This window comes from Haliotis rufescens, unplaced genomic scaffold, assembly GCF_023055435.1.
Source record: "Haliotis rufescens isolate VD_foot unplaced genomic scaffold, xgHalRufe1.0.p SCAF_12, whole genome shotgun sequence".
Taxonomy (NCBI): domain Eukaryota; kingdom Metazoa; phylum Mollusca; class Gastropoda; order Lepetellida; family Haliotidae; genus Haliotis; species Haliotis rufescens.
In genome coordinates this window covers 32,680,453-32,707,494 of record NW_025963802.1, presented here as the reverse complement: position 1 = coordinate 32,707,494, position 27,042 = coordinate 32,680,453, and the positions used below count along the sequence as shown (strand labels likewise).

Sequence of the window (27,042 nt, the reverse complement as noted above, 5' to 3'; positions counted from 1 at the left end):
CACACAACTACCACCACAATCATAGTCACCACCACCACCAACACAATTCTGTCCCTTCCATCACATACCTTCCACCTTAATTTTCCACCGCAACTCGTCTAAACTCTCCCATAATTTGCTGGACAGGAGACACGATTCAGTTATTAGATAAAACATTTTGTCGAACAGTGCATGCTTTATGTCATTTCCTGAGGTGATGAATTACATGGAACCAACTACTTCCCTTCCAGAAACCTTCACTTCACGATCGACATCAACATCAACACCATCACCATCACACAACTACCACCACAATCATAGTCACCATCATCATCACCATCACCAACAATACCAACACCAACACTCAACTACCACCACACTCATAGTCACCATCACCAACAACACCAACACCATCACACAACTACCATCACAACCATGGCCACCATCACCATCACCAACAATTACAACACCAACACTCAACTGCCACCACACTCATAGTCACCATCACCAACAACATTTAGAATATATTATTGTTGAAATTGTCTAGGAGATATCTCTACATGTGTATATGCAGCGAATAGGTATTATTCCGAGTTTTGTATAAACCAAAATTGAGCAATGAATCATGCAGATGGCTGTTTTGTAATACTTTCCACAGCTGAGATGACAGGTCCTGTTTGTAAAGAGCACTGAGTTGATATCCATGTACCGATAATAATCAAGTCCTTTTAATACAGCATTAACGGTACACATATGTATCTCAATAAAACTCACACATAAATATTAATATGATTATTTATTTGAAAACAACATTGACACTTTTGTGGACAGCTATTTGTATCTGATTGTGAATATGTTAACATCAGGACAACAGGCAGCAAAAACATAAATAAAGAAAATGGTTTGATTTGTGAAATAGCTTTGATGAAGACCTACTTCGTTATATAGTAACCTTCGTGTACCAATATGACATGTGGAAAAAGTAATTAACTATCCAAGTACGTGGATTTACCGATCACCTGTCTCGAGAGAATAAATGGTGAGACTCCGAGCCTTTGTTGAAGGACATACACCATTCATTCTAGAGGGACAGAAAATCCAGAAAAAGAAAGCAAACAAAAATTGGCTATTGTCTTCAATATGCGTGTAGGTGAATCTGCATGGTAATCCGGCTCTTTCGTGAAAAACGTTATAACGGGACTGTAAACAGACACTATCAGGAGAACGTCAACAAAGTATTAAGATAAAACCGGTACTTATCATGAAGTGTCTTTCTTTCTTTATCCTATGACAAGAATAACTATTTCTCGACTGTGTATAGTTACACGAACTTTCAAATAGCTAAGAATTTACAGTTACATTATCTTCATATTGGTTCCGCTTTTACCATTTCCTGTGTTCACTTTATTTTGACTCCAATTCATAATATTCCGGGTTAGAATTAGACCACATCAAACTACTGCTTGACGTAGGAGGCGAGAAATTTGCAATTGGATAGGGTCTTCAGGAAGTACTCATTATATCAACCATTCGTATGTCTGGTACACATTACATTAAGGAAATACAATATGCCGTCACAGATAAGTCGTAATTATTAAGATTTACTCTTGTATTACAGGCGTGTAGGTTCATCAGTTGCCTTTAAAGCGTAAAGTAGTTTCGTAAAGCAGTGGGGAAGCATTTAAAGCAAATACGTGTCAGGTTAGAAAGATAAATCAGTCATCTCCAGGTGCTTCTCGAGAGGATTTCTCCTTGACAAGTTCTTCTCGAATTTGTGCCACTACGGATTTCTTTTTCATATATGGCCTCAAAATGTGACCGGATTCTTCGTTGTACTTTCTGTATATGGCCTTCTCTGGTTTTGCCAGACAGCATATCTCCCTCCGTTGTCGTATACAATCCCTTGTGAATTGTTTGTACATCTCGTTGGTGACTGTGTCGTCAGCAGAGTCAAGAAACAGACGGATGTCCAGCTCTAGTTCCTGCCATCCGGCGCCTGTCTTGTTGGCGAGCTCTTGCTTCTTCTCAAACTTTTCAAGAAGAAACATGCTACCAACTTTGAAGGTGCAGGTCGCTACAGTGATTACTCCGATGATGATCTTAGATATTGCAGGGAGCAGTCCGTCTCCCACGGGGATGTACTGGGATAGATTCGCTGTAGCTACGCCCATAAGTAGGCTAGCTACAACGAGCGCCCAGAACGACAAGTTAGCGTACTTGTCTGACTGTTCGTACATCATATAAGACCCTATCATGCTGCGAATTCTTAGTTCGGATAACAAGACACCACATGCTTCAATGACCTGGCTTTTTGCTTCAGTTAGAGACTGAGGCTTGGGTTGAGGTTGGGGCTGAGGCTGAGATTTATGCTTCTCTTGACGCTGAAGTTCAGGTTGAATCTGAGGCTCGTGTTGAGGCTTGGTTTGAGAATGAAGTTGAGGTTCGTGTTGAGCCTGGGGTTGAGGCTGGGTTTCCGGTTGGGGTTGAGGCTGCGGTTGCGGTTGAGGTTCAGGTTGAAACTCGAATTGAGGCTGGGTTTGAGGCTGAGGTTGAGCCTGAGCTTGAGGCTGGGGTTCAGATTGAGGTTGAGGGTGAGTCTCATCTGCCTCTTGAGGTTGACTTCTGGTTGTTGACATTTTGTTGGTGATAGCAAGTCACTGAAAAAATGGAAGATATTAAGAATATCAAAATTACGTGTCATTCCACTACGTCGCCAAACTTTATTACTTTATACATTGGATTTATGTGTTGTATTCGTATCTTTTCCTCCACTTAAAGAGGGCCACAATTCTAGTATCGATTTTGTAATGTGTAATGGGTGCCACGTGAATACCTAAGACACCGTCTCTGTGTAATCACAGCAATAGTTAACTGCTATTTTGATATACACAATGCAATTTAAGTTCACAATAACCTAAGGGGCGGTCTGGTAGCCTAGTGGTTAAAGCGTCCGCTCGTCACGCCGAAGACCCAGGTTCGATTCCCGACATGGGTACCATGTGTGAAGCCCATTTCGGTTCTCCCCCGCCGTGGTATTGCTGGAATATTGCTAAAAGCGACGTAAAACCATTCATTCACTCACAATATTCTTAAGTGGGTTCTCAGTCGTGTCCCTTTAAGGAAGTTACCTGTCTATGAATAACACTTTTGATTTCCTGGGTATGCATTTTCAGGGTATGCATGTCAATTCGATAAGGTGAGGTGAAATGGGTTTAACGTCGCGTTCAAGGTTATCTCACTTACTAGTATATAGTGACGAGCATGCACGTGTGTGCGTGCGTGCGTGTGGCTGCTTGTACCAGTCCGGACTAATGCCGATTTTATTTAGTGCTAGACCACTGAGATACCATGTCGCTGTTTTAACATGAATACCCCGCCCAGACACGACTCCGAGCCGACAAGTCCTTGTTTTAGCCCCTTAATGCCGAGCGCCAGGCAAGGTAACAACAAGTATTATCTTTTAACGTCTTTTGGTATGACGCGTCCGGGGATTGAACCAACCACCTTCCGCTCTCCGGAAAGACGCTCTACCACTAGACCGCGTCGGCGGTCGGTATGGATGTCGATGTTTCGTTGAGTAACAGTAAACGGTATCAACCTAACGGTAGTTTACATAGTGTAGTTTCCTCATTCGGCGAGGAGGTACTTGAGGCCAAGTCGTCTGAGGTTACGTAATGTCCTGTGCAGAGTAACGTCCCTTTGGTGTGCCATTGCATCTAATTACAAATTAGCCCCGATTATGTTTCTAGGTTTGTTTGCACCATACTCGAGGCTTCACATTAGTTGTAAACGTAGACGATTTGCATCACTTCGGACTTTCCTCCCTTTGTAATTCGTCACGCCGTGATATAACTGAAATACCGTTCTTTAAACCCAACTCACTCACTCACTCACTCACTCACTCAACCTTTCAAACACTGGCTTCCCTGTCTTAGGTTTCGCTCACAACGATCTCAGACGACAGCCGTAAGTCTAATTAGAAGCATAGGATCACTAAGATCGCTTCGTTGGGGGCATACCTAGACTAGCCCATCTGCAGACAACTAGTGATATAGCATTGCCGACTGAGGAGTCCCTGCACAATGTTACTCACGTATAACTCCTGGCTGTCGGCTCCACTCCTGGGTGTCCTGTCGCGTGCATGTACTGTACAGTTCTTGTTATATCAGTCACGTGGTAGACTTCTACAAATATGAAATACAGATATGACACCAAATAAGTTTATCAGTCGTATCAACCATTGACATTTGACTAATCTGTTTGTTTTCCTTCTGTAGGGCGTGTGTGTTTCCCTGTGTTATCCATTTTCCTTATAAAGGTTTCATATTTGCTTAATGACCCATAAGTCCTTGTTTAGTCTGTCTTAAAGACCCTGATACAAATATATGAATTACAGCCCATGCAAGTCTATAATGTTTGGCAAGTCTAGATTACTGCAGTATCAGAATCTGTATCGGTATCTGAAAATGAAGACAGTCTCTGGGCTCCTTTTTATTATATATTTATTAAGATAATTGAACAACTGTTTTTTTTCTGTACGATATGTTTATTTCAGAGACTAGATGTTAGTCTAGTCCTTGTTATCAGGAGATAGTATTTTTCCTCAGTTAATTATTTTCAAATGTCTATAGCATTGCTTTCCACTCGTATATATTAATTTGTCTTGTCCTAATAACTGTGTAGAGATACTGAGGGTAGAATATGTACCCAGTTTCCTGTTGCAAGAACATAAATGGGGATGGATTAAGGCAGGGCGGGACAACTTAGGAATGGCCAGGAGTCCGAACTTGACCACACAGAAGGAAGCGAGCTACAAAAACATGTTTTATATCACTGGAAAGCTCTCGAGGAGACGAATCCAAATAATGTGTGTCCCAGTGTGTTCACGTGTTCATAAGCTCAAAAATTGGCTCAGAAAATGCATTACTGCAGAAATTTCTGGCCGAATTTTTTTTTTCTGCAGAAATTTCTGGCAGTATTTTTTTTTTCTACAGAAATTTCTGGCCGAATTTTTTTTTTTCTACAGAAATTTCTGGCCGAATTTTTTTCTGCAGTAATATTTAGCAGAATTATTTTAATTCAGGAGAAATAAGATTCAATCATTGGATAGTTTAACCTGGAGTTGCTTCAAATGACCTTCTCCTCAAAACAAACATTTTTAGTTCACATGATTATAAGCAATAAAATAAAACTAATTTCGTGAGATATTTCAAAAAATTGTTTATTCACATGCTATATTACAAGACAATTTCTTGGGAGACTTTGCACTTTCATTCTCATGAATGAGTCGTATTTTCTTGGGTGAGGTGATTTTTTCAGAGATGGGTCCTGTCACAAAAGAAAATAGATGTATAGATGAGTGGATCCATATTGTCTAATATAATGGATAATGGCAGCCTATACGCAGCTAGAGTTTAACTTTACAATAGAGCCTGCGGAATAAAATGTATTATGTAAATAGTGTGCTTTACTTACGTTTTCTTCTCAACATACTTGAAATGAATTCTTTTTTTCGTCTGGTCATTGAAAGCTATGTGCACATATTCTGAAAAGATATGAAAAAAAACATTAAAATGCTTTTCATTTCAGTAATTAACACATTCCACAAGCTTTAGGCACATGAACAAAGTAAGATAAGTGAGGTGAGTTGAAATTGGGTTGAATGTCGCGTCCAAGATAATTGCACTTATATAGCATGTGCGTGCGTGCGTGTGAGTGTGTGTGTGAGTGCGTGCTTGTACTAGTCGTCTGCATCTTCCGTTTTGTATAGGTCACTCCATCAGTTGTCAGTGACTGCATACTTGTGTAGGGGGCACTCAATGTTCACACTGTCATAAAGCTGAAATTATATAAGGATGAGTATACTGCGAAAATTAAGTTGGATTAATTCGTTAAAAGAGACTTATGTATCATGTTTGGGAGAGGCATTCAGATAAGCAAAATTTGCTTGTTTGCCAATCCCTCCACTTTATGGAAATAAATATGTTTATATCAAGAGACTTCTAAACCATAACCGAACTCAAAACTAACCCCATGTGTCGTAAATGGGTGCTCTAAAGTAAAAGGATGGTTAACACGTGTTTCATTGGCAAGGGGTACTCAACCCTTATGATCGGAAAGGGGGTCCAAGGACAAAGGAGAGACCAGACCTACTATCCAGAGGGGCCAGCCTGGTACAAGACTTAGTGTAAAGCTAGCCTAGTCTATGTCATCAGCAGCTGGTCACTGCGGCGGAATGTGGTTTTGGCGTTGCTGTTCAAGTTCGAATTTCCGATAGGCCTGTCTCCACTAAAAAAAATAGATAAATTTTCGGACAGCATAATCTGGTGTCAGATCTTAAAAAAGTTCCGAACGACTGTGAAACCATGGTAAGAAGTATTATTATTATTGAAGCAACCTTCCCAAATGTGTGTGCTGCATAAGCCGGAGTGGTTCCCCTTGAATTTCCAAAATATGAATCGACAGACGAAACGAAAATTAGTTCGCTTGACATATCCAGTTGGGGGTTATTCTTTTTTAGTTTGGTGGGAAAATGATATGAAACACTGGGGTCTGACTGACTGATATAGGAGATTTAACGTGCGCTTTCCGACTGTAGCGTATTTCGCATACGGGCCTGGCCGGACCATTTATTGTATTCCGAAAAGGGTGAAAGTGATGTGTGCAACCCAAGAGGGGGCTTTTAGGGGTTGCTTATATTGAAGTTTCTGGAATTTTTAAATTTGGAATAAATGCCGAGGTGGGTGGAGGAGGGAACTAAGGGAGCCGGGTGAGGTGGGTGTTTGTATGTTTATTGGATTTTGGATTGGTAGATTAATTAGTTTTTAGATGCGCTTAATTAGGTCTGTTTTTATTAGGAATACGCCTAGGGCCTTGAAGTTTTCTAGTTTATTTTGAGGGTTCAGTATTTCATCTAGAGTAGGAACCTTATTTAGATTGAGGGTGGTTTGTAGTGTGGTTCTGTGTGTTTGGTAGTGGGTGCAGTGGATGAGTGCGTGTTCCGTGGTTTCGGGTTGTTTGCAGTGGGGGCAGTTGCCTGTGATGTGTCTTTTAAGTTTTTTTAGGTGGTTATTTAGGTTCGTGTGTCCTGTTTCGAGTTTTGTAATAAATCTGTCAATTTTTTTAGAGAGGTGTAGGATTTCAGGTTTGGCTAGTGGTTTTCTGAGCACTTTTTTGATTTGGCTATTTGAGTTTTGATATTGATTATGCCATTTTTTGGTTATTTTTTGTTTGTTTACACTTTTAATTTCTGATTTTGAGATGGGTAGGTTTAGGCTTATTACTGGTATTTTGAGAGATAATGTAGCTGCTTTATCGGCGCTTTCGTTGCCGTAAATTCCTACGTGGGCGGGGATCCACAAGAAGGTTATTTGTTTGCCTGCTTTTTTTAGGTCGTCGGAGCTTTTAAGTATTTGGTTTATTAATTTAGGTCGTTTTTTGGTATTTTTGTTTTGGAGGGCTTTTAGTCCACTAAGAGAGTCGGTGAGAGTTAGGATTTTATTGTTGTTTTTAGATTGGGGCTGCCCAAGTACTAAATATATCATACAATTATTGAAATACCCGTATACATTGTGATTGTCGAGTGACCCTGTGAACAACCAACACCCTCCTTTTACCCCCCCCCCCCCCCCCCCCCAAGTAGCACGCTTAAGACTGTTTAATTGACAGCTGTTAATTGGTAACGGTCAAGCCTCAGTGAATTTGCATTGGGAGTGTGTGTGAGGGGGCGTCTGAAATAAAGGTGGATTCAGTCGGAATAAAGATAAGATAATGATCTCATAAATTTTATTGAAGGCTTTGAAAGTTTAGGATCGGCGAGACCGTAACACAGAGTAATTAACAAAACGATCACGTGATCGTGGCGCCGATAGACAATACCAACCGACCACGTGCGCGAGACAATGTATCACCGTATGAAGTGACAATACCCGAGGATATTTAATTGCCAAGTTGGCAGGAAGTCTGGCGGCACGGCACGTAAAAATAAGCGTCGTTTGGGTATTCTAAATTGTCTGAGCACCAGCTTTGATGGGGCAATAAGAGAAGATGATATATATGTTTATTTTAGGAAAACATTAATACAACAATTTGTTATATTAATAAACATTGGGTCTATAAAGTTATTTATATCTAAATATTTCTAACGTTATAAATAATAGAAAACTCGCATGTAAATTATCAAAATACTGCATGGATTGGTATTTTGTAATTTTCCGTGTTTTCACTTTCACTGATCACCACAGGCAAATTCATGGTAACATAGCTACACTACAAGTGTCGCCATACAGCTACAATAAGTTGCCTAATGTACATGTAGACAGTATACAAGTCGCAATAACACCATAGGGGATGGAGATATCTCCTTTTCAGATTAGATTGTTTGCGTATTTTTTTTATCAAAAGTGGTAGAAATAAATACACTAAAATTAGACTCTTACAAAACGCGTTTCGCATGGCAGCAGAGCCAAACATTCACTGTTTGGAGTACAGGTTGTTATTTGGTTGTTGTTATATGAAATAACCGTGTTACCAAAATTCCACGTTCTAGGGTCGGCGTTTCCAGAAATAAAACAATAAATATTTTGACGTTTACCTGTATCGTAACTGCAAGACGGTAACCAGACCCTGTAACTCTGCTGACTGCACGTGGTTCGGGATCTTTGCTGTGGCTGAAATAAAGAGTGCTATGTTTTACAGAAAAAGACCACGTTGCTTGTGCCATTGTGCAAAGACATTGTGCGTAGGTAAGATTCTGAATATACACGAATATATACAAGTCACGTGACAAAGAAGGTATTTACATGAAAGATATTTCAAATCTCGATGTTAGAGACCTTGAGAAATGTAGATTTAACTGAATCCAATCCGATTTAGTGTTACTATCATTCATTACAAATGGATAATACGATATTGCATTATAGAGAGGGTAATTATAGCTACCTGAAGGAGCAACCATATGTCCACTCTTTGAAGTTGCCGCCAAACCGGACGCGTTATTGTAACTTGCAAGAACACTGTGTACACAGCTTCTTTCTAAATTTGGAGAAGCGTAAGTGTGGTGAAAGAACAATATGAATGTAAGTCAGGCATGAAGTGGCACGGAGGAACCAACGTGAGACTTTATAATCACATGGTTGTTCATATATGTTGTTTAATGCGTGATAGGTATTACCGCTTAAAAGGTGGTTTTGTATTTATAATAAAAACTGATCGTTTACATTTAACATAGAATATAAAAATAGTTTTGTCTGGGTAGCAACATAACTGTTGCATAGGGTATGTTGTTTAATGATAATACTATATGAAAATTCCTCGAGCCAGCTGACTTACACTATGGATAGTGTACAAGACAACAGTTATAGAACATCACGTGATAAGGTTGATGGAAATGGCAAAATATTTATTTACAATACATGTGTTTCCAGGGGAAGAGCCTGTTACAAAGTCTGTGTCTAAAAAAAAGTAAACTCGCTCCTTGTCGGACAAAACTGAATGTAATTAAGTTAACTACCTATGTACATTATCAGTGGAGTACTTGAATTAATATCAAATTGTAACCCGAGATGCTGGTGCCACACCTTATTACGTGACCACCCAGTGAGGCGTGAACACTCAGGGGCATGATATACACCCTTGTGTTTGATTTGATATACCAATCAGCCGTGGACGCCCGACCATAAAAATGGTATATATAGATTTAACCCTAATCAGGTATCGTTAAATATCGTTAAATCGTCGAGAACGTTCTGTCAGACGATCAAACGATAACTATTCAACAAGTCGGTAAATCACATCGAAAACCCAAGTTCTGGTCGCAGTGAGAAGCTCTGGATGCCTTGAGGAGGGTTCACCAGCTCTGCTTCAACAACGTTGACATGGGTAAGGCATTTTATTCTATTTTTGTACACCAAACACTGTATATATCTTGAAGAACCTTTGCCTTCTGTTTGGATCATGGTTTCTTTATGAACATATTCACTGAACATGTTGCTACCCTATTACAGATCTTATCAACAGTCAAGGCAGACATCTTTCTTCAAGAAATCTGCCCAAAAGGAAAAACACTGAAATTGGTAAGTAATGCTTATGTGCAATGTCGTTAACTATAGTTCATTTATTGCATCGGCACTATTAGGTAGAGTTGAGCTACGAACGCGAAAATAAACTGGTACGGCGAATGTAGGGGTGAGGTACTCAATCGGCTTCGTTGCGCTGGGTTTTTTTACCACCACCGACTGTGTTGCCAATTTAAATTTCGTTTCGGAATCAAAGCACGGTGCATGGTTTTTTTTATCAAAATGTCAACATGAGCTAGGAAAGGAAGAGCGGAAGAGCCAGGGCTCTGCGAACATACGCGGATTGTGTAGCCTTTATATATATATGGCTTCGCGTGGCATTATATTGGTGTTACATACGTAGTATACCAGGTAAGTGTTGCCCTCGTTGCCCACAGGGCCATGACTTAATTAGGGTGCGAGTTGGTGGGTGGCTCGGTCTACTCGGTGGTGCTAACAGTAGGCGTAGGGCTAGGCAAGTTTACGAGACATACTCTCGCGTGGACCTAGTGATAGAACCCTTTCTTCGTTTTGAGAGGACATGTCGATATCGAATTTCGCGAATTTTCTTCTCGAATTTCTGGGCAACAATGCAGTTTACCGGGCGCAGCCCGAGGTCTACCATCCGCTCAATTACCGCGCTATAGTGCCACGCTGTCTCGTTATACCGTTACCGTGCCTCACGCTCTGGTGACTCTCGCTTCACGATCCAACACCCGTTTTCGGTCTTAGGGAAACTTACACATCTTTACGATCAAACACCCGTTCTCGGTCTTAGGGAAACTTACACATCTTTACGATCCAACACCCGTTTTTCGGTCATTAGGGTTAGCTGGCTTTGGGCAAGGGTTAGCCATAAATTCTTACATTTTCAAGCGTTAATTCAGTTAATCCTATTGGTCGGTCATGTTGACATAAACAATTGCGGGTGTGGTTTCAAGAAAAGATGAATGGGAGAGCGGGCCGTGACGTCACACGCATGCGCAATTCATTGTTTACTGAATTACACATGCATGTCAATGGTGATTCTAATGACCTGTTAAACGAGCACTGATTACATGTGATAGCGCCTGTGGTCCAGTGGTAGACGCATTAATTAGCAGAGCCGGTGAGTCGGCGAAGCGCGTTCGAGCCCCAACAGCGCTAATTGGATCTGAAAAAGTGCGCCAAATGTATGCCATGAAGACCAAAATTTATAGAATCTGTCTTATACCCACTCATAAATGCTGTTCATTTAATAACTGCTTTACTAAAACTACTTAAGTTCATTCTGGAAGATCTGGAACGATGGAATATGCCTTGTATCTTTACATGAAAAAAAGATTTCTAACCTAGAACGGGTGTTTGATCGTAAAGATGTGTAAGTTTCCCTAAGACCGAGAACGGGTGTTTGATTGTAAAGACGTGTAAGTTTCCCTAAGACCGAAAACGGGTGTTGGATCGTGAAGCGAGAGTCACCAGAGCGTGAGGCACGGTAACGGTATAACGAGACAGCGTGGCACTATAGCGCGGTAATTGAGCGGATGGTAGAGCTCGGGCTGCGCCCGGTAAACTGCATTGTTGCCTCCTTTCCAGTTTCCAGTGAATTCTATGCTTGTCTTAGGAGACTAACAGTATCGCGTGGTCAGGCTCGCTGACTTGCATTGATGCTCATGATATGAATCTCTGAAATGTCTGGTCCAGATTCGATTAATTTCAGACCGCTGTCATATAGGTGGAATATTGCTGAATGCGGCAGTAAACAACAAACCAAACCAAAACATATATTACTGTCTACATATCCTATTGGTAGGGAGTTATGTAGATTCTTATTTCGAAACCAGTGGAGCTTAGTATCCACAGTGCACATATATGGGTTACGTTATTGTAGTTTGTCCAATATTATTAGTAAAGGATGTAATGGGATTTGTTTTGTAATGGGATCGTGCCATGTATGTCAAGACATTTGTTTGTACATTATATTTGTAACACACGTTTAGAAGGATAGAAATTTATCTTTGTCTTAGCTAAATGCTTGGTACGGGCCTGTTGAATAAATTCAATGTTTGTCTGGTAGGCTTGTCTAATTTTGGAGGAATTGTGGATATTTGAGAATGGAAATTGGCAATTGTTATGTTTGTATGACTATCCAATTACATTAAAGTTGCAATTTATGCATTGTTCAAATATTTATTTGACATTTCCAGGACCAGTAAAGCTGCAAGACTTTGTCGGCCAGTCAAAAGTGGACGCTGCAATCCAAGGTATCACTTTTAGTGCTATCATGAAGATAGTTATCAATGAAATTATTGGTATATGACTCCACATACAATATCATGTATAGCATATTTATTCCTTGAGGCTATACTATACAATTCAAAGTAAATGCTGAAGTCACATGTGGTTAATATTTTTATAATTTATGTAAATTGTTTTAAACCACATTAGAATTGTTTTGAAGCAAGTATTTCATGTCCAGTTGCTCATCCTAAGTTTAAAAGAATCTGCACACAATGTTGAAACTTTTTAAATGCACAAGATTGATTTTTCTCTCAATATTCTCAATACTCAAATCAGTATTCTGTAAAAATAAACAAGTTTTGTACAATTTGATTTGTTTTCATAGTGATAATACTGATGTAAATACTATTTTCAGGTGAAACTTTCTTTCTCATGGTGGGGAACACACATGAAGATGTGGATCAACCGTTTAGTGTATTTGCAAGGGAACTTAGACAGAAGCCTGCAACAACCCGCGATGCCCTCCTTCAAGATTGGGGACATCCGGACACCCACCACCAAGCCATCAGACTTCAAGCCCTTCATGCCTGCCCCAAGGGAAGCGACAACCCTCCCAACTAAAGTTCAAGAGGCAATAGAGAAGAACAATGAAAAACTGCAAAAACAATCAAAGGTAATTTCAATAAATATTGCATTTCTTTTGAAATATGTATTGTGATGTGTAATATTAGGGTTAGTCAGCGTTACTTAGAATATGTGTAATGTGGGCAGAGAAACAACCCAACTTCATGAGGTTACTATTTTTGCTTTTATTGTATAGATGCACTGTGATTTTAATTATGTTCTCATATTCTTTACATTTTTTTTCTTTACTTTCAGATCACTCTGACAAAGCACCGAAGACAAGCGTCAGTATCAGAACAATAAAGAAGGAGCCGCAAGTTTTGCTGAAATGAACATATTTTTTGTCTAAGCTATGTGGCTGAGATATTGCCGAGGATTGCATTGCAGGAGTTTTGTACTTTGTATGTTTTTGTTTCTTAGTAAAGCTGTGTATTTAGAATTGTATATATATATACATATATAAGATGAGATGTGCACAATGAAATTTATGAAACAATATATGCAGTTATATTGTAAAATCTTGGTTGTGTTCTATTTTGTTCCATGTCTGAAGTTAACCTACTTTCAGAGTACCGTATATCACATGTAGGTTGTTTCTTTGAATTCCAACTGGGGATTATATATTTGGTTGGCCCCATGGAATAATTATGAAATTTATTTTTTGAGAATCACATTCACCTTTAATGTTGTACACTTCAAAGTCGTCAAAAGGCCATTGAAGATGGTCACTGAAATTCTCATAATAATTTAGATAATTATAGGTTAAGCTCAAGGTTCAATGATTTGAATCTGTCTAGTATACAAAGGTATGAGGCCAACATGTTGTTCCATTGTTTAATTCGAGTGACGTCAACTTTTCTTGATAAATTTGGTAAATATAATACCAAGATAAATATCTTCAATTGCTGAATTCAATTTAAACTTTCCAAAGATTGATGGTTGAAATTACTGCAGAAAAAAATTCTGCCAGAAATTTCTGTAGAAAAAAATAATTCTGCCAGAAATTTCTGTAGAAAAAAAAAATACTGCCAGAAATTTCTGAGAATCACATTCACCTTTAATGTTGTACACTTCAAAGTCGTCAAAAGGCCATTAAAGGTGGTCACTGAAATTCTCATAATAATTTAGATAATTATAGGGTAAGCTCAAGGTTCAATGATTTGCATCTGTCTAGTATACAAAGGTATGAGGCCAACATGTTGTTCCATTGTTTAATTCGAGTGACGTCAACTTTTCTTGATAAATTTGGTAAATATAATACCAAGATAGATATCTTCACTTGCTGAATTCAATTTAAACTTTCCAAAGATTGTAATCATGTGAACTAAAAATGTTTGTTTTGAGGAAAAAGGTCATTTGAAGCAACTCCAGGTTAAACTATCCAATGATTGAATCTTATTTCTCCTGAATTAAAATAATTCTGCTAAATATTACTGCAGAAAAAAATTCGGCCAGAAATTTCTGTAGAAAAAAAAAAATTCGGCCAGAAATTTCTGTAGAAAAAAAAAATACTGCCAGAAATTTCTGCAGAAAAAAAAAATTCGGCCAGAAATTTCTGCAGTAATGCATTTTCTGAGCCAATTTTTGAGCTTGTGAACATGTGAACACACTGGGACACACATTATTTGGATTCGTCTCCTCGAGAGCTTTCCAGTGATATAAAACATGTTTTTGTAGCTCGCTTCCTTCTGTGTGGTCAAGTTCGGACTCCTGGCCATTCCTAAGTTGTCCCGCCCTGCCTTGATTGGTCTCAATGGCTAGTGAGAATTACAACTGATCACCAAGAATGACCAACACAGCTTTGATCTTAAAAATGACGTGCCGTTTACCTGATACTCATTTATCCAGAGATGTGTGTATTAATGTGCTATGGGTATTCCGAAGCAGAACGAAAAGATCCCCAGCGCCCCATGCTCGTCACCTCGTAGGATTTCCGTGGCAAATGTGAACCAAGTACTGCTTGATTGTCTCTTCGAAGGGTTTCCGTGGCAAAACAGGCCACAGTACCGCATGCTTGTCTCCTCGTGGAATTCCGTGCCTAAATAGGTTCCCAGTACCGCATTCTTGTCACCTCGTGGGATTCCGTGGCAAAACAGGCCACGGTACCGCATGCTTGTCTCCTCATGGGATTCCGTGCCAAAATAGGTTCCCAGTACCGCATTCTTGTCTCCTCGTGGGATTCCGTGCCTAAATAGGTTTCCAGTACCGTTTTCTTGTCTCCTCATGGGATACCGTGCCTAAATAGGTTTTCAGTACCGCATGCTTGTCTCCTTGTGGGATTCCGTGCCTTAATAGGTTTCCAGTACCGCATGCTTGTCTCCTCATGGGATTCCGTGGCAAAACAGGCCACGGTACCGCATGCTTGTCTCCTCATGGGATTCCGTGCCTAAATAGGTTTCCAGTACCGCATGCTTGTCTCCTTGTGGGATTCCGTGCCTAAATAGGTTTCCAGTACCGCATGCTTGCATAAAGCACAACTCCTGTTGTTTCTCCCTATAAAACATTTGTAATTGGGAGTTATAATAACCAGACGTTTCCTAATATGAAGGCATATATTTTGTCATATAACTAAATTTCAATCTCAAACAAATAACTAAACCTTCATAATACCCAGGAGGTCTCAGCCTAATTGAACACTAGTAAACCTAAAAGTTTCAAGGAAAATAAAAAGACTTCTGAGGTGAGGTGGTGAGGTGAAATGGAGCTTAACGCCCCGTTCAAGATAATTGTACGTATGTGACGTGCATCCACGTGTATTTGTGACCTGGGGTAAAATAGGTCTTTAGCTACTCATGCTTGCTGTAGATATGCAACTATGCTTTTCGTACGAGGCGACTAACGTGATCTGGTAGTCAGGCTCGCTGACTTAGTTGATGTATGTCATCGTATCCCAATTGCGTGGATTGATGCTCATGATGGATTATCCGGTCCAGACTCGATTATTTTTCCGACCGCCGTCATATAGCTGGACTATTGCTGAGTGCGGCGTTAAACAACAATCAAACGAAACGTTGTTGCTGTTTTGTTTGTTGTTGTTTTGTTTTTTGTGTTTTGTGTTTTGTGTGTGTGTGTGTGCGTGCGTGCGTGCGTGCGTGCGTGCGTGCGTGCGTGCGTGCGTGCGTGCGTGCGTGCGTGTGTGTGTGTGTGTGTGTGTGTGTGTGTGTGAATTTCATAGTGGTAGCACACTGAGACGCAGTACACTCCGAGCCGTCCTGTCCTAGTTTTAACCCCTTAATGCCGAGCGCCAGGCAGGGTAACAAAAAGTACCACCTTTTGACGTCTTTTGGTATGACGAGGCCGGGGATCGAACCCCGGACCTTCCGCTCTCCGGGCATTAACTCGACAATGCTCTTACTGAAGCGAGGCACAATCTTCCCTTGGCAGCGTTTGCAACCATTATTGAGAGCATTAGTCCACTGTGCCAAATACGCGATACTGAGAGCTTTTTTGGACAATATAAAATATATTATGTGTAAAATCCATTATCTGCATCAAGTGTACTATATCTTTATTGTACCATACAATGGAAGGACGACATAAAAACAACGGAATATACCCTGGAAAATATATGTTTTGCTGTTGTCTACATAAGGTATTCGAGCATATTTGTTTTTCTGTGAAGTCGTGTCCCACGCCCGACGATGACCCCGGCTTTATTGGTGTTGACAAAGGAGAACATATCGAAATACAACTTTACACATGCTAATACCATTCAACAGATTCATAATAGCGGATATTGCGAAACTTTTTTATGTTGTGTTGTGGCAACACCAACCAATTCAAACATCGTAGTTGTATAACTCACATGATGGCATACCTTTCCGCACGTCTGTGTTTGTGCGTGCTTAGATAATGTACCTGTTTTTATGGGAGATCACAGGTCCGCACATTGTTTCCTTTAGGTGTTTGAACATGACCAGGAACATTCAATGGCTCTGGGTTCACAGTAGTGCATGCTTGTCTCTCTCTGGGAGGCCGTGGCTAAATATGTCCCCAGTACTGCATGCATGTCTCCCTGTAGAAGCAAGTGGCAAAATATGTCCCCAGTACTGCATGCTTGTCTTCAGCAACGCATGCTTGCCGTAAAAGGTGACTATGCTTGTCGTAAAAGGTGACTAACGGGATCGGGTGGTCTGGCTCGCTGACTTGGTTGATGCATGTCATTGTATCCCAATTGCGTGGATGGATGCTCATGATGTCAATCACTGGACTATCTGGCCCAGACTCGATTAGTTACAGACCGCCGTCATATAGCTGGAATATTGCTGAGTGCGGCGTTAAACAACAAACAAACAAACAAACAAACAAGCAAACCATAGAAACTCAAGTGCCATATGCATCTTTGACACAATTTTAAGATACAATACCATACAATCCCACTCCAAAATGGCGAAAAATGTCTTTCCAATTCTATGATATGAGACCGAGTTCTTTCACATAAAAGATTAGGCAACTCCCAAAACTTACACGGTGTGTATTCAACTCAGAAAAAAATGGATTATCTTTGAAATAAATGAAATAGTATCTACATTTGGGAAACAAGACGATGGAATATTGCTATTTAATTGATTTTATTTCCAAGCATATTAAATAACTACAAGTATATTATAAAGCAAATAAATACGCACAAAATATATTCAATAATGCAGGACGTTATGTAGACAAATTGCAAAACTTATGTTCGATCCATTTCCATCTTATAAATGGTTAACATTCAGAATCAGAAAGCGACAGTAAGCTATTTCAGGACGTACATCAATAATAAAACATCCACACCATGTTTGCATACTTAATGAAAATACATAATCTATATGATCTATCTAAATGATCTAAATAACATTGTTGGTGGAATCAGCGCTCACTTTAACAATAGTTCAATTATATTACATGTTTAAAAAGTAACATTAAACGTTAAAAAGCATTTGTGATCGATACAACAATGAAAATGTCAGGTTTATAATAAAAGATAACTACATACATAAAAGCGACAAAACCATTTCCATATTCATAAGAAATCTTTGCTAGTAGCATAGTCCAGTGTGTGATTCTGACTATATCACGAGTATGTTTTCACTGTTTTTACTTTTTTTATGCAAATTGTGTGAGTGGCGGATGCTACCACTACAGCAGGATATGTTAACCCTTTTGAGCGAACACTTGGTGATTGAGTGTTGTTTTATGCCACTGTTAGCAATTTTCCAGCAAAACTAAAACGGGTGACACCAGAATTGGGCTTCACACGTTGTACTTAAGTTGATAATCGAACCTTTGCTTTTAGCTTTCACCACTCGACTACTAGGCTATCAATGTGACCCCTACCATTACGTCATCCAATAGAACGGTACATTGTTTCACTTACTTGTTTAATTCAAATTCTGTGAGTGGCGGGTGATATCGGTAGAGCAGGACAAGCTTACTTTTTCGCGAACACATGGTGTCATTGATTTTCAGTGATCTATTCACATAATTTATTCGCCCCTATTTTGCCTTTTGTGCTCAAAGAAATCTGCGGATAATCGAGACTGATTATTCCCTGGCTTTGACTTTTATAGTTTATTAATCACTATGAAATAGTGCTGATACTAGGTGAACATGTTCTACCCAACCGACTGCACTCGTCACAAATACATGCAAATGCAAGTCAATTGTTTATCTGATAAACAAACAATACATGGAACAAATGGTACAAGTCACAATAGTGAATTACATCGGACATCCTTGTGGTCACTGATGCGTCAAGTTTTGAAATGTCTTCCGTCGTATGACGCTTTTTAAAGCTTCGTAGAAAGAGCATGTTCTATTGTACCTTAAAAAGGTGTGAAATGTAGACACCAAAGATTGACTGATTGAATATTGCTCGACATAAAGGGAATGTTAAATATTGGAAAGTTGAAGCTACCCACCCCCACCCCTGGCATACAATCTTGTGGAGAATGGTACTCACAGTTCTATTTTAGTTTGTTATTAGCCTTTGACTCAAATTCATAATATTCCGGGTTAGCATTAGACCACATCACACTGCTGCTTGCCGTAAGAGGCGAGAAATTTGGATAGAGTGGCTTGGTATTACCCAGCTTTAATATCTATCATTCTTATGTCTGGAACATATTACATTAAGGACACACAACATGCCGTCACAGATAATATGCGAATAAAAAAGAAACAAACAGATTGAGATTTACTCTTGTCTTACTGACGTGTTGGTACATCAGTTGCCTTCAAAGCATAAAGTAGTTTTAAAAAACAGCGGGGAAAGCATTTGCTGCAAAAATGTGGCAGGTTAAATAGATACATCAGTTATCTCCAGGTTCTTCGGAGGAGGAATCCGACTCTTCAATTTAGCTCGAATATGTGCGACGACATCTCTCTTTTTCTTATATCGCTTCACTGGGTAAACCTTCATTGAACTTTTTGTAGATGCCCCTCTCTGGTTTTGACAGACGGCATATATCTCCCCGTTGTTTTATACACTCCTTTGTGAATTGTTCGTACTTATCTCTGTTGTCTGTGTCCTCAGTCGTAGCAAGGAAGTGACGGATGTTTAACTCTAGTTCCTGCCATCCGGCGCCTGTCTTGTTGAAGAGCTCCTGCTTCTCCTTAAACTTTTTATAAAGAAACATGCTGCCAGCTTTGAAGGTGCCGCTTGTGGTAGTGATAAATCCTATGGTCATCTTAGATATCCTTCCCTTCCCTATAGGGATGTACTGAGATAAACCTCTTGCAGCCAGGCCCATTAGTACACTAGTTGCTATAAGCAACCAGAACGCCCAGTTACCGTATTTGTCTGCCCGGTCGTACATCATATAAGACCCTATCATGCTGCGTATTCTAAGCTCCGTTAACAACTCTCTATATGCTGTAATGACCGTCCTTGAACATTGAGCTTCAGCTTGAACTTCAGCTGGATTCTCAGCTTACATTTCGTTGGAGATAGGAGCTTGAGGTTGATCAGGGTCTGACTCTTGAAGCAGAGCCCGAGTCTCATCTTCCCCCCGAGCTTCACCTTCGGTTGTTGACATTTCGTTGGAGATAGGAAGTCTCTGTAAAGGATATTTAAAATATCAAATTTAATTAAAACTAACGACACCCACTTCCAACGTCAGTGAGAAAGTAAATCTTCAATTTTGCGTTCGAGTACTGTATCATGTATTTCACTCTAATTATTTCGCTGAAAATAAAACTTTTCTACACTGTCTCAAGTTGTAAGATGTACTTTGTGCCTTGTGTCTACCTCTGTAAAATGAAGGTAATAGTTAACTGCTTGATTGGTATACAGTGAAACACCGTTAATCAAGAACCCTTTTATTCGGAAACTGCGGTTTTTTGATGATTACTCCTGGGAGCGTATATCATTACTTCATACCCCAGATTTATTAACCCGGAAATGTGTAAGTCCGGACGATTTCACCGGGAAGGTAATCCTGATTAACAAGGTTTCGCTTTACATCTTAAAGTTTGATTGCGCACAAACGCTAATTGGGTTATATATGACATCACATCAATCACTGTATTGTCTGGTCCAGGTCATCGTCATTTAGATGGAATATGTGCTCCGAGCAGGGTTGAACATGTTGAACAAGAAGCAAACATTGATGTAATAAGTTAATATGCATACATTATAACATTATGGATAGTATAATCAACGCCGAATGCTTTGGGATAACAAGGGGGCACGGGTGGAAGAGTTGGTCCCTTGGGCTCGCCAGAAACCTATGATTGTGGCTTCGAATCCCGGGTCGCCCAGATTATGTTGTCAGCACCATACCAGTTCTCTTGGTTTTCACCAAAGTGGTAAACGTCTGAAGCCTGCATTCACTTCGGGCTTTCAGACATATTAATTAATTACGCCGTGTTGTAATTGGAATACTCTTCAAAGCGGCGTGTAACCCAACTCACTCAGATGTTTGTTTGTTCATAACACTAGAGGTTTCATATCACAGAAAAAAAGGGCAAACACAGATCGAAATAGCAAGAGGACAATATATTGATGTCCATGAAACATGAAGTCATCATGACAGTGTCCACACATGTCCTCTCCCAACGTCATCTCAGGGGCGGTCGGGTAGCCTAGTGGTTAAAGCGTTTGCTCGCCACGCCGAAGACCCGGGTTCGATTCCCGACATGGGTACAATGTATGAAGCCCATTTCTGGTGTCCCCCGCCCTGATATTGCTGGAATATTGCTAAAAGCGGCGTAAAACCATACTCACTCAACGTCATCTCAGACTGAAAGGGGCATGGGACAATTGTCAGTTCACAAGTCAGTATCAGGTATGACAACCATTAGCATTGACAGCGGCGGTACTATTCCTGTTTGGCACGGTTGCCGGACACAAATGCAGTGTAATGTTTGGATATTTAATCGTAGGCATTTCAGCGATCAACTTTTAAGGTCTTCCCGAGAATACAAACGACAAATACTACCAAGTCGCTCAGCTTAATCGAAGCATTTGCAACTTTTGTTGACTTCGCATCCCGGCGGTATTCTGTGTTAGAATTGGTCCCCAGTAACCTATACTTGTCAAAACAGGCGACATCGGTGACATGGTTGAAAACACAACGTGTCGTTGTACTCCGACTGCGTGAATGTTTGCTCATGATAAAAATACTAATCACTGGTTTGTCTGGTCCACACACGAGTATATTTCTCAACAGACAGCCGTTACGTAGTAAAGGTTAAGGTGAGAGAACGAGGTCTTGATGCGTGTAGAAAGACCTCGGGTGTGTTGGGTGGGACAGATACACCTCGGGTGTGTTGGTTAGGACAGAAAGACCTCGTGTGTGTTGGGTTTGGACAGATATACCTCGGGTGTGTTGGGTAGGACAGATACACCTCGGGTGTGTTGGGTAGGACAGATACACCTCGGGTGATTTGGGTAGGACAGATAGACCTCGTGTGTGTTGGGTAGGACAGATACACCTCGGGTGTGTTGGGTAGGACAGATACACCTCGGGTGTGTTGGGTAGGACAGAAAGACCTCGGGTGTGTTGGGTAGGACAGATACACCTCGGGTGTGTTGGGTAGGACAGAAAGACCTCGTATGTGTTGGGTAGGACAGATACACCTCGGGTGTGTTGGGTAGGACAGATACACCTCGTATGTGTTGGGTAGGACAGATACACCTCGGGTGCGTTGGGTAGGACAGATAGACCTCGGGTGTGTTGGGTAGGACAGATAGACCTCGGGTGTGTTGGGTAGGACAGATACACCTCGGGTGTGTTGGGTAGGACAGATACACCTCGGGTGTGTTGGGTAGGACAGATACACATCGTACGTGTTGGGTAGGACAGATACACATCGTATGTGTTGGGTAGGACAGATACACCTCGGGTGTGTTGGGTAGGACAGATACACCTCGGGTGTGTTGGGTAGGACAGATACACATCGTATGTGTTGGGTAGGACAGATACACATCGTATGTGTTGGGTAGGACAGATACACCTCGGGTGTGTTGGGTAGGACAGATACACATCGTATGTGATTGGTAGGACAGATACACCTCGGGTGTGTTGGGTGGGACAGATACACCTCGGGTGTGTTGGTTAGGACAAAAAGACCTCGTATGTGTTGGGTAGGACAGATACACCTCGTATGTGTTGGGTAGGACAGATACACCTCGTATGTGTTGGGTAGGACAGATACACCTCGGGTGTGTTTGGTAGGACAGATAGACCTCGGGTGTGTTGGGTAGGACAGAGACACCTCGGGTGTGTTGGGTAGGACAGATACACCTCGGGTGTGTTTGGTAGGACAGATAGACCTCGTGTGTGTTGGGTAGGACAGATACACCTCGGGTGTGTTGGGTAGGACAGATACACCTCGGGTGTTTTGGGTAGGACAGATACACCTCGGGTGTGTTGGGTAGGACAGAGACACCTCGGGTGTGTTGGGTAGGACAGATAGACCTCGGGTGTGTTGGGTAGGACAGATAGACCTCGGGTGTGTTGGGTAGGACAGATAGACCTCGGGTGTGTTGGGTAGGACAGAAGTCTTATCAAATTCCATGATAAGTTCTTTGACATAAAAGATTCGGCAATTGGCAAAACTTACATGATGTGTATTCAACTGAGAAAAAAGATCGATTTTGTTTGAAATAAATGAAATAGTATCTACATAAAAAATAATCCTGTCAAGGTATTCACACGAAGAATCACGTCAGACAACAGATCCCACCACCCCCGCTCTTAGTTCAATAGCTCATATTTACCAATTATAATGGACATGGTTTAATTAATGTGTAGGCTTTTCGTGATAAAATTGTATTGTGCACTTCTGTACACGTTTATTTGTCTGATGATTCTCATGTGAAGCGTGTCAAGACTCATTATGAAAACAAGGCATTCCACAGTTTTCTTAAACGAGCCAAGGATGTGGGACATAATATCAATGCCAATGTTAATTATGTTGATGTTTCTGTACTGCTGGACGGTACAGAAATGAGTGTCGACCAAGCGAAGTGCCATATCAAATCGGCCAAGACTTTTTTCAGGGACAGGCTATTTGAACGACCACTGCATCGCGTTTATGTGTTGTCTGTGGAGAAAATCAGCAACCCTGCAGAGTCCTTCGCTTGGATAAAGTCGCCTGGCCTGAAAAATGAAACAGAAGGCTTTCTGTTTGCTGCTCAAGACCCGTCACTTCACACACGAATCTTTCAATGTGGGATTTTGCATCAAAATGTAAATATGAAATGTAGATTATGTACGGTGGCCCATAAAGGACATGGAATCTGTTTTTCAATATTTTGATATTTCACTAACTTTCATCGGAACCTTTTGCAAATTAACACAATTTGTCATACAAATATGTGATAAATCATGTATAAAAACAACCGAAAACATGGAAAAAGTACTTTCAAGTAGCTATTGAATGTTGAAATGTGAAGCGAAAATGTCAAAAACTAAAATGAAAGTACAGAAAACTTTTTCCACTGCGGCATAAATATTATCACCGCGGTGTTAATAGTTTTCTGTATTTTAATTTTAGTTTTTGGCATTTTCATTTTAGTTTTTGACATTTTCGTTTTTGTTATTCACATTTTCATTTTAGTTTTCACATTTTCGCTTCACTTTTCAGCGATTCAATATCTTCATTATACATGATTTATCACATATGTGTATGACAAATCGTGTTAATTTGCAAAAGGTTATGATAAAAGTAAGTGAAATATCAAAATATTGAAAAACAGACTCCATGTCCCTTATGGGCCACCGTAGATTATGCAATGAATTTAATGAAGCTGTCCAACACATTGTCAATGGATGCTCAGCCTTAGCACAAACACAGTATCATTAACGACATGATGAAGAAGCGCGATCATTTTATTACCGTCTTCTCCATGCTTGTGTTTTTTGACACAAAGGTCCATCTGTGGTACGACCAAGAATATGTAGAGGGCGTCATGGTAAATGATAAATACAAAATTCTTTGAAATAGGCCCACATACAGCCTAAGGCGTATCCAGACTAACAAACCTGATCTTGTCCTTTTTAATAAATCAAATTAAATCATTTCTATTACTGAATTTATTGTTCCTTTTGACACTAATGTGATTGGCAAGATTCAGGAAAAACATGGCAAATATTGCAGACCTCGCTTTTGAAATGTCACGCGTTCATCCCAAGTACCAAGTTGTCCTCATTGTTCTTGGTGCCTTAAGTTTGGTACCGCTTCCTGGGAGAAGTCCTATTCGATGTCTGGGTTGCGTGTGGAAGGGGCAAGGGCCCTGAGCTGACGATGAGCCTAACCAACCTGACTGTGCCAGGATCACCCAAACCCTCTTTGCTGCCCTTTTTTAAACCGGTAAATATCAAGTAGAGATTGCTGCAGTGCATCAATTGTTCCCCGCCATATAATGTCATACGCAGAGGAAAAAGTGTGTGAGTATGGTTTTACGCCGCTTTTAGCAATATTCAAACAATATCACGGTGGAAAAAATTCAGTCCAAATGTAAAAATATGTTCACGCATTCATTAAGGGATTCCTTTTTACCCAAAAGCAAGTTAAGAACATACATGTAGGTCAAGACATCTATAGATATTAAGAATTATCTAACATATTTTAAAACAAAGCACATAGGTCACTTTTATCAACTAAAAATTGAAACTGGTGGACATAAAAAAACACCAACCCCATTGGAACAACATGTGAAACATGTGATGTCTTAGAAAATGAGCAACACTATGCACTGTCTTGTATAAAATACAACCAAGAAGAGAATCACAAATAATCCTCAATCATTATAAGGAATTTGGTACACTCTGTTAAAAAGAACCATTCTTAATATTTTTTAAAAACAGTTATCCAGAAACAATTTCCAAGATCTGTTATCATATCTATAATTATAAACAAATTCCTTGTATGTACAACATAACAATAGTGTTGTTCAATTCTCACATTGTTTCCATATCACTACAATACACTTGTTTTAAAATAAAATTGTTATAATGTACCTCCTTTGTATGTTGAATGTACCTGTATGTTTTGCACTTATTTTACATATATTTTGTAGGATGTGATAGTGGAATAGTGCCACTGTTTCTTCATGGAATGTTAAGCAATACAAATCTCATCTAAAACATTCTTTGTTGTATGATAGTTTGTTACAGTTGTGTACGGGGGCACGGTTGGCCCAATAGCCTAAGTGGCCGCAACCCGCTATGCAAAGCTGTGTTAAACCCAACTTACTCACTCACTCATTACTCTTGTGTACGGTTCCTTTTTGTTTAACTCGGTTTGTGTTTTTACTTCCGGTTTAGAATTGAAGTATGTTTAGAAGAATGTGACTACATCATGCAATCGTATTATCCTTTTGGAAAATAATTGCAAACTACAGACAAACCTATTGATTGCCTATGTATCCAAAAGCAAAGAACATGTACGAGTGTATAATCTCTGCCGGAAGTTAAGAAAAACTGTTAAAACAATAAACCATGCAGTGCCGTAAGCCGTTTGAAACGGAATGAATCATCACACATTACACACAGTGAACTACTTGAAACAATACTGTGCTCAACTATGCACAGCAAGCGCCATACATGTGATTATGAAGACAACTAATTACAGATTTCTAGTATCAAACCCGTTGTTTTACATGTGTTGTCTATTGAACAAAGTCATAATTTATAGAAACCTGGTATATAATCGTGTTGAACAATAAGTTGCAATAACAGTGTGAAGGGAGAACAACTGAGTGCGCGATACATATGCACTCACTCTCAATGATGCAGCTTGAAAAAGAAACGATGTACAACATTGCAAGGTCAGTGCGTGATAAAGCTCGATACTACGCCTATAGCTGAAAGAGGTAATCGCTCAACAACACATAGACCGGTTAACTTTAACGAAAGGCGATATATTTCCCCTAAACAATTTTAGCTCTTTTACATTACGAAACACAGAATGTGACAGGCGACTGGTTAAAACATGTCCAGATAAACTAGATCTCATTTCATTTAAAAACTTTCGTCAAAACCAAACTAACCCTTCTGATAATCATCATCATCATCATCATGCAGCAAAGGCGGGCTCCAAGTAACACTGCGCACACATGTCCATGTTCGGGCTTGCTTGTGCTAACGCTATGAAATGTAAGCACCGCTTGCGGACATCGCCGTTACGACATTTGCATGTGCCGGGGTGTCCAAGGGTGTTCTAAACCAATCTCCGACCTCGAATCCTCATGTTCGAATCATAAAAGGGTTTGCTTGTACCAACGCCGTCAAACTCCGTTTGCAGGACGTCACAGCTACGAAATTTGCTACCTTTCAATAGTTCTGTGGAGAACCTTACAAGATATGATCTTTAAAGAAAATTATCGGTGAAACAAATGATTAAAATAAAAAATCCAATAACCCAAACAGATATCCAAAATCGGCTAACAATGTTTGATGTGTTATGTATAGAGACAATTCTCAGAAAGTTTGAAAGCATTTCATGCCTGGGACTCGGAGTTGTTTGAAGACACTGTGAAAAATGTGAATCTAATATGGCTGCAAATCACGTGACCAATGACCAAAGTCAAAGAACAACACATGTCAAGCAACTCAAGCAGAAGATACATGCAAGGTTTGAGAGTAATCGAACAAGCGGTTGCGGAGCAATAGGGCGAAAGATATCCTCAAAAAGTACTTGTTTTTCCGTTATCTACCCTTGGTCATTGGGC

General features: G+C 40.1%; 1 protein-coding gene across 1 annotated transcript in view; it reads right to left on the bottom strand.

The window, feature by feature from the left end:
• Positions 1-851: 851 nt before the first annotated feature.
• LOC124111912 overlaps positions 852-27,042 on the bottom strand; it is an 82,941-nt gene continuing 56,750 nt past the window's right edge. Inside the window, exons 2-3 of the mRNA XM_048393551.1 lie at positions 4,073-4,163; positions 852-2,636 (exon numbers count right to left, since the gene is read on the bottom strand). Of these exons, the coding sequence (XP_048249508.1) occupies positions 1,695-2,615 (921 nt within the window). The 5' untranslated portion in view covers positions 2,616-2,636; positions 4,073-4,163 and the 3' untranslated portion in view covers positions 852-1,694. The remainder of the gene's footprint in view (positions 2,637-4,072; positions 4,164-27,042) is intronic.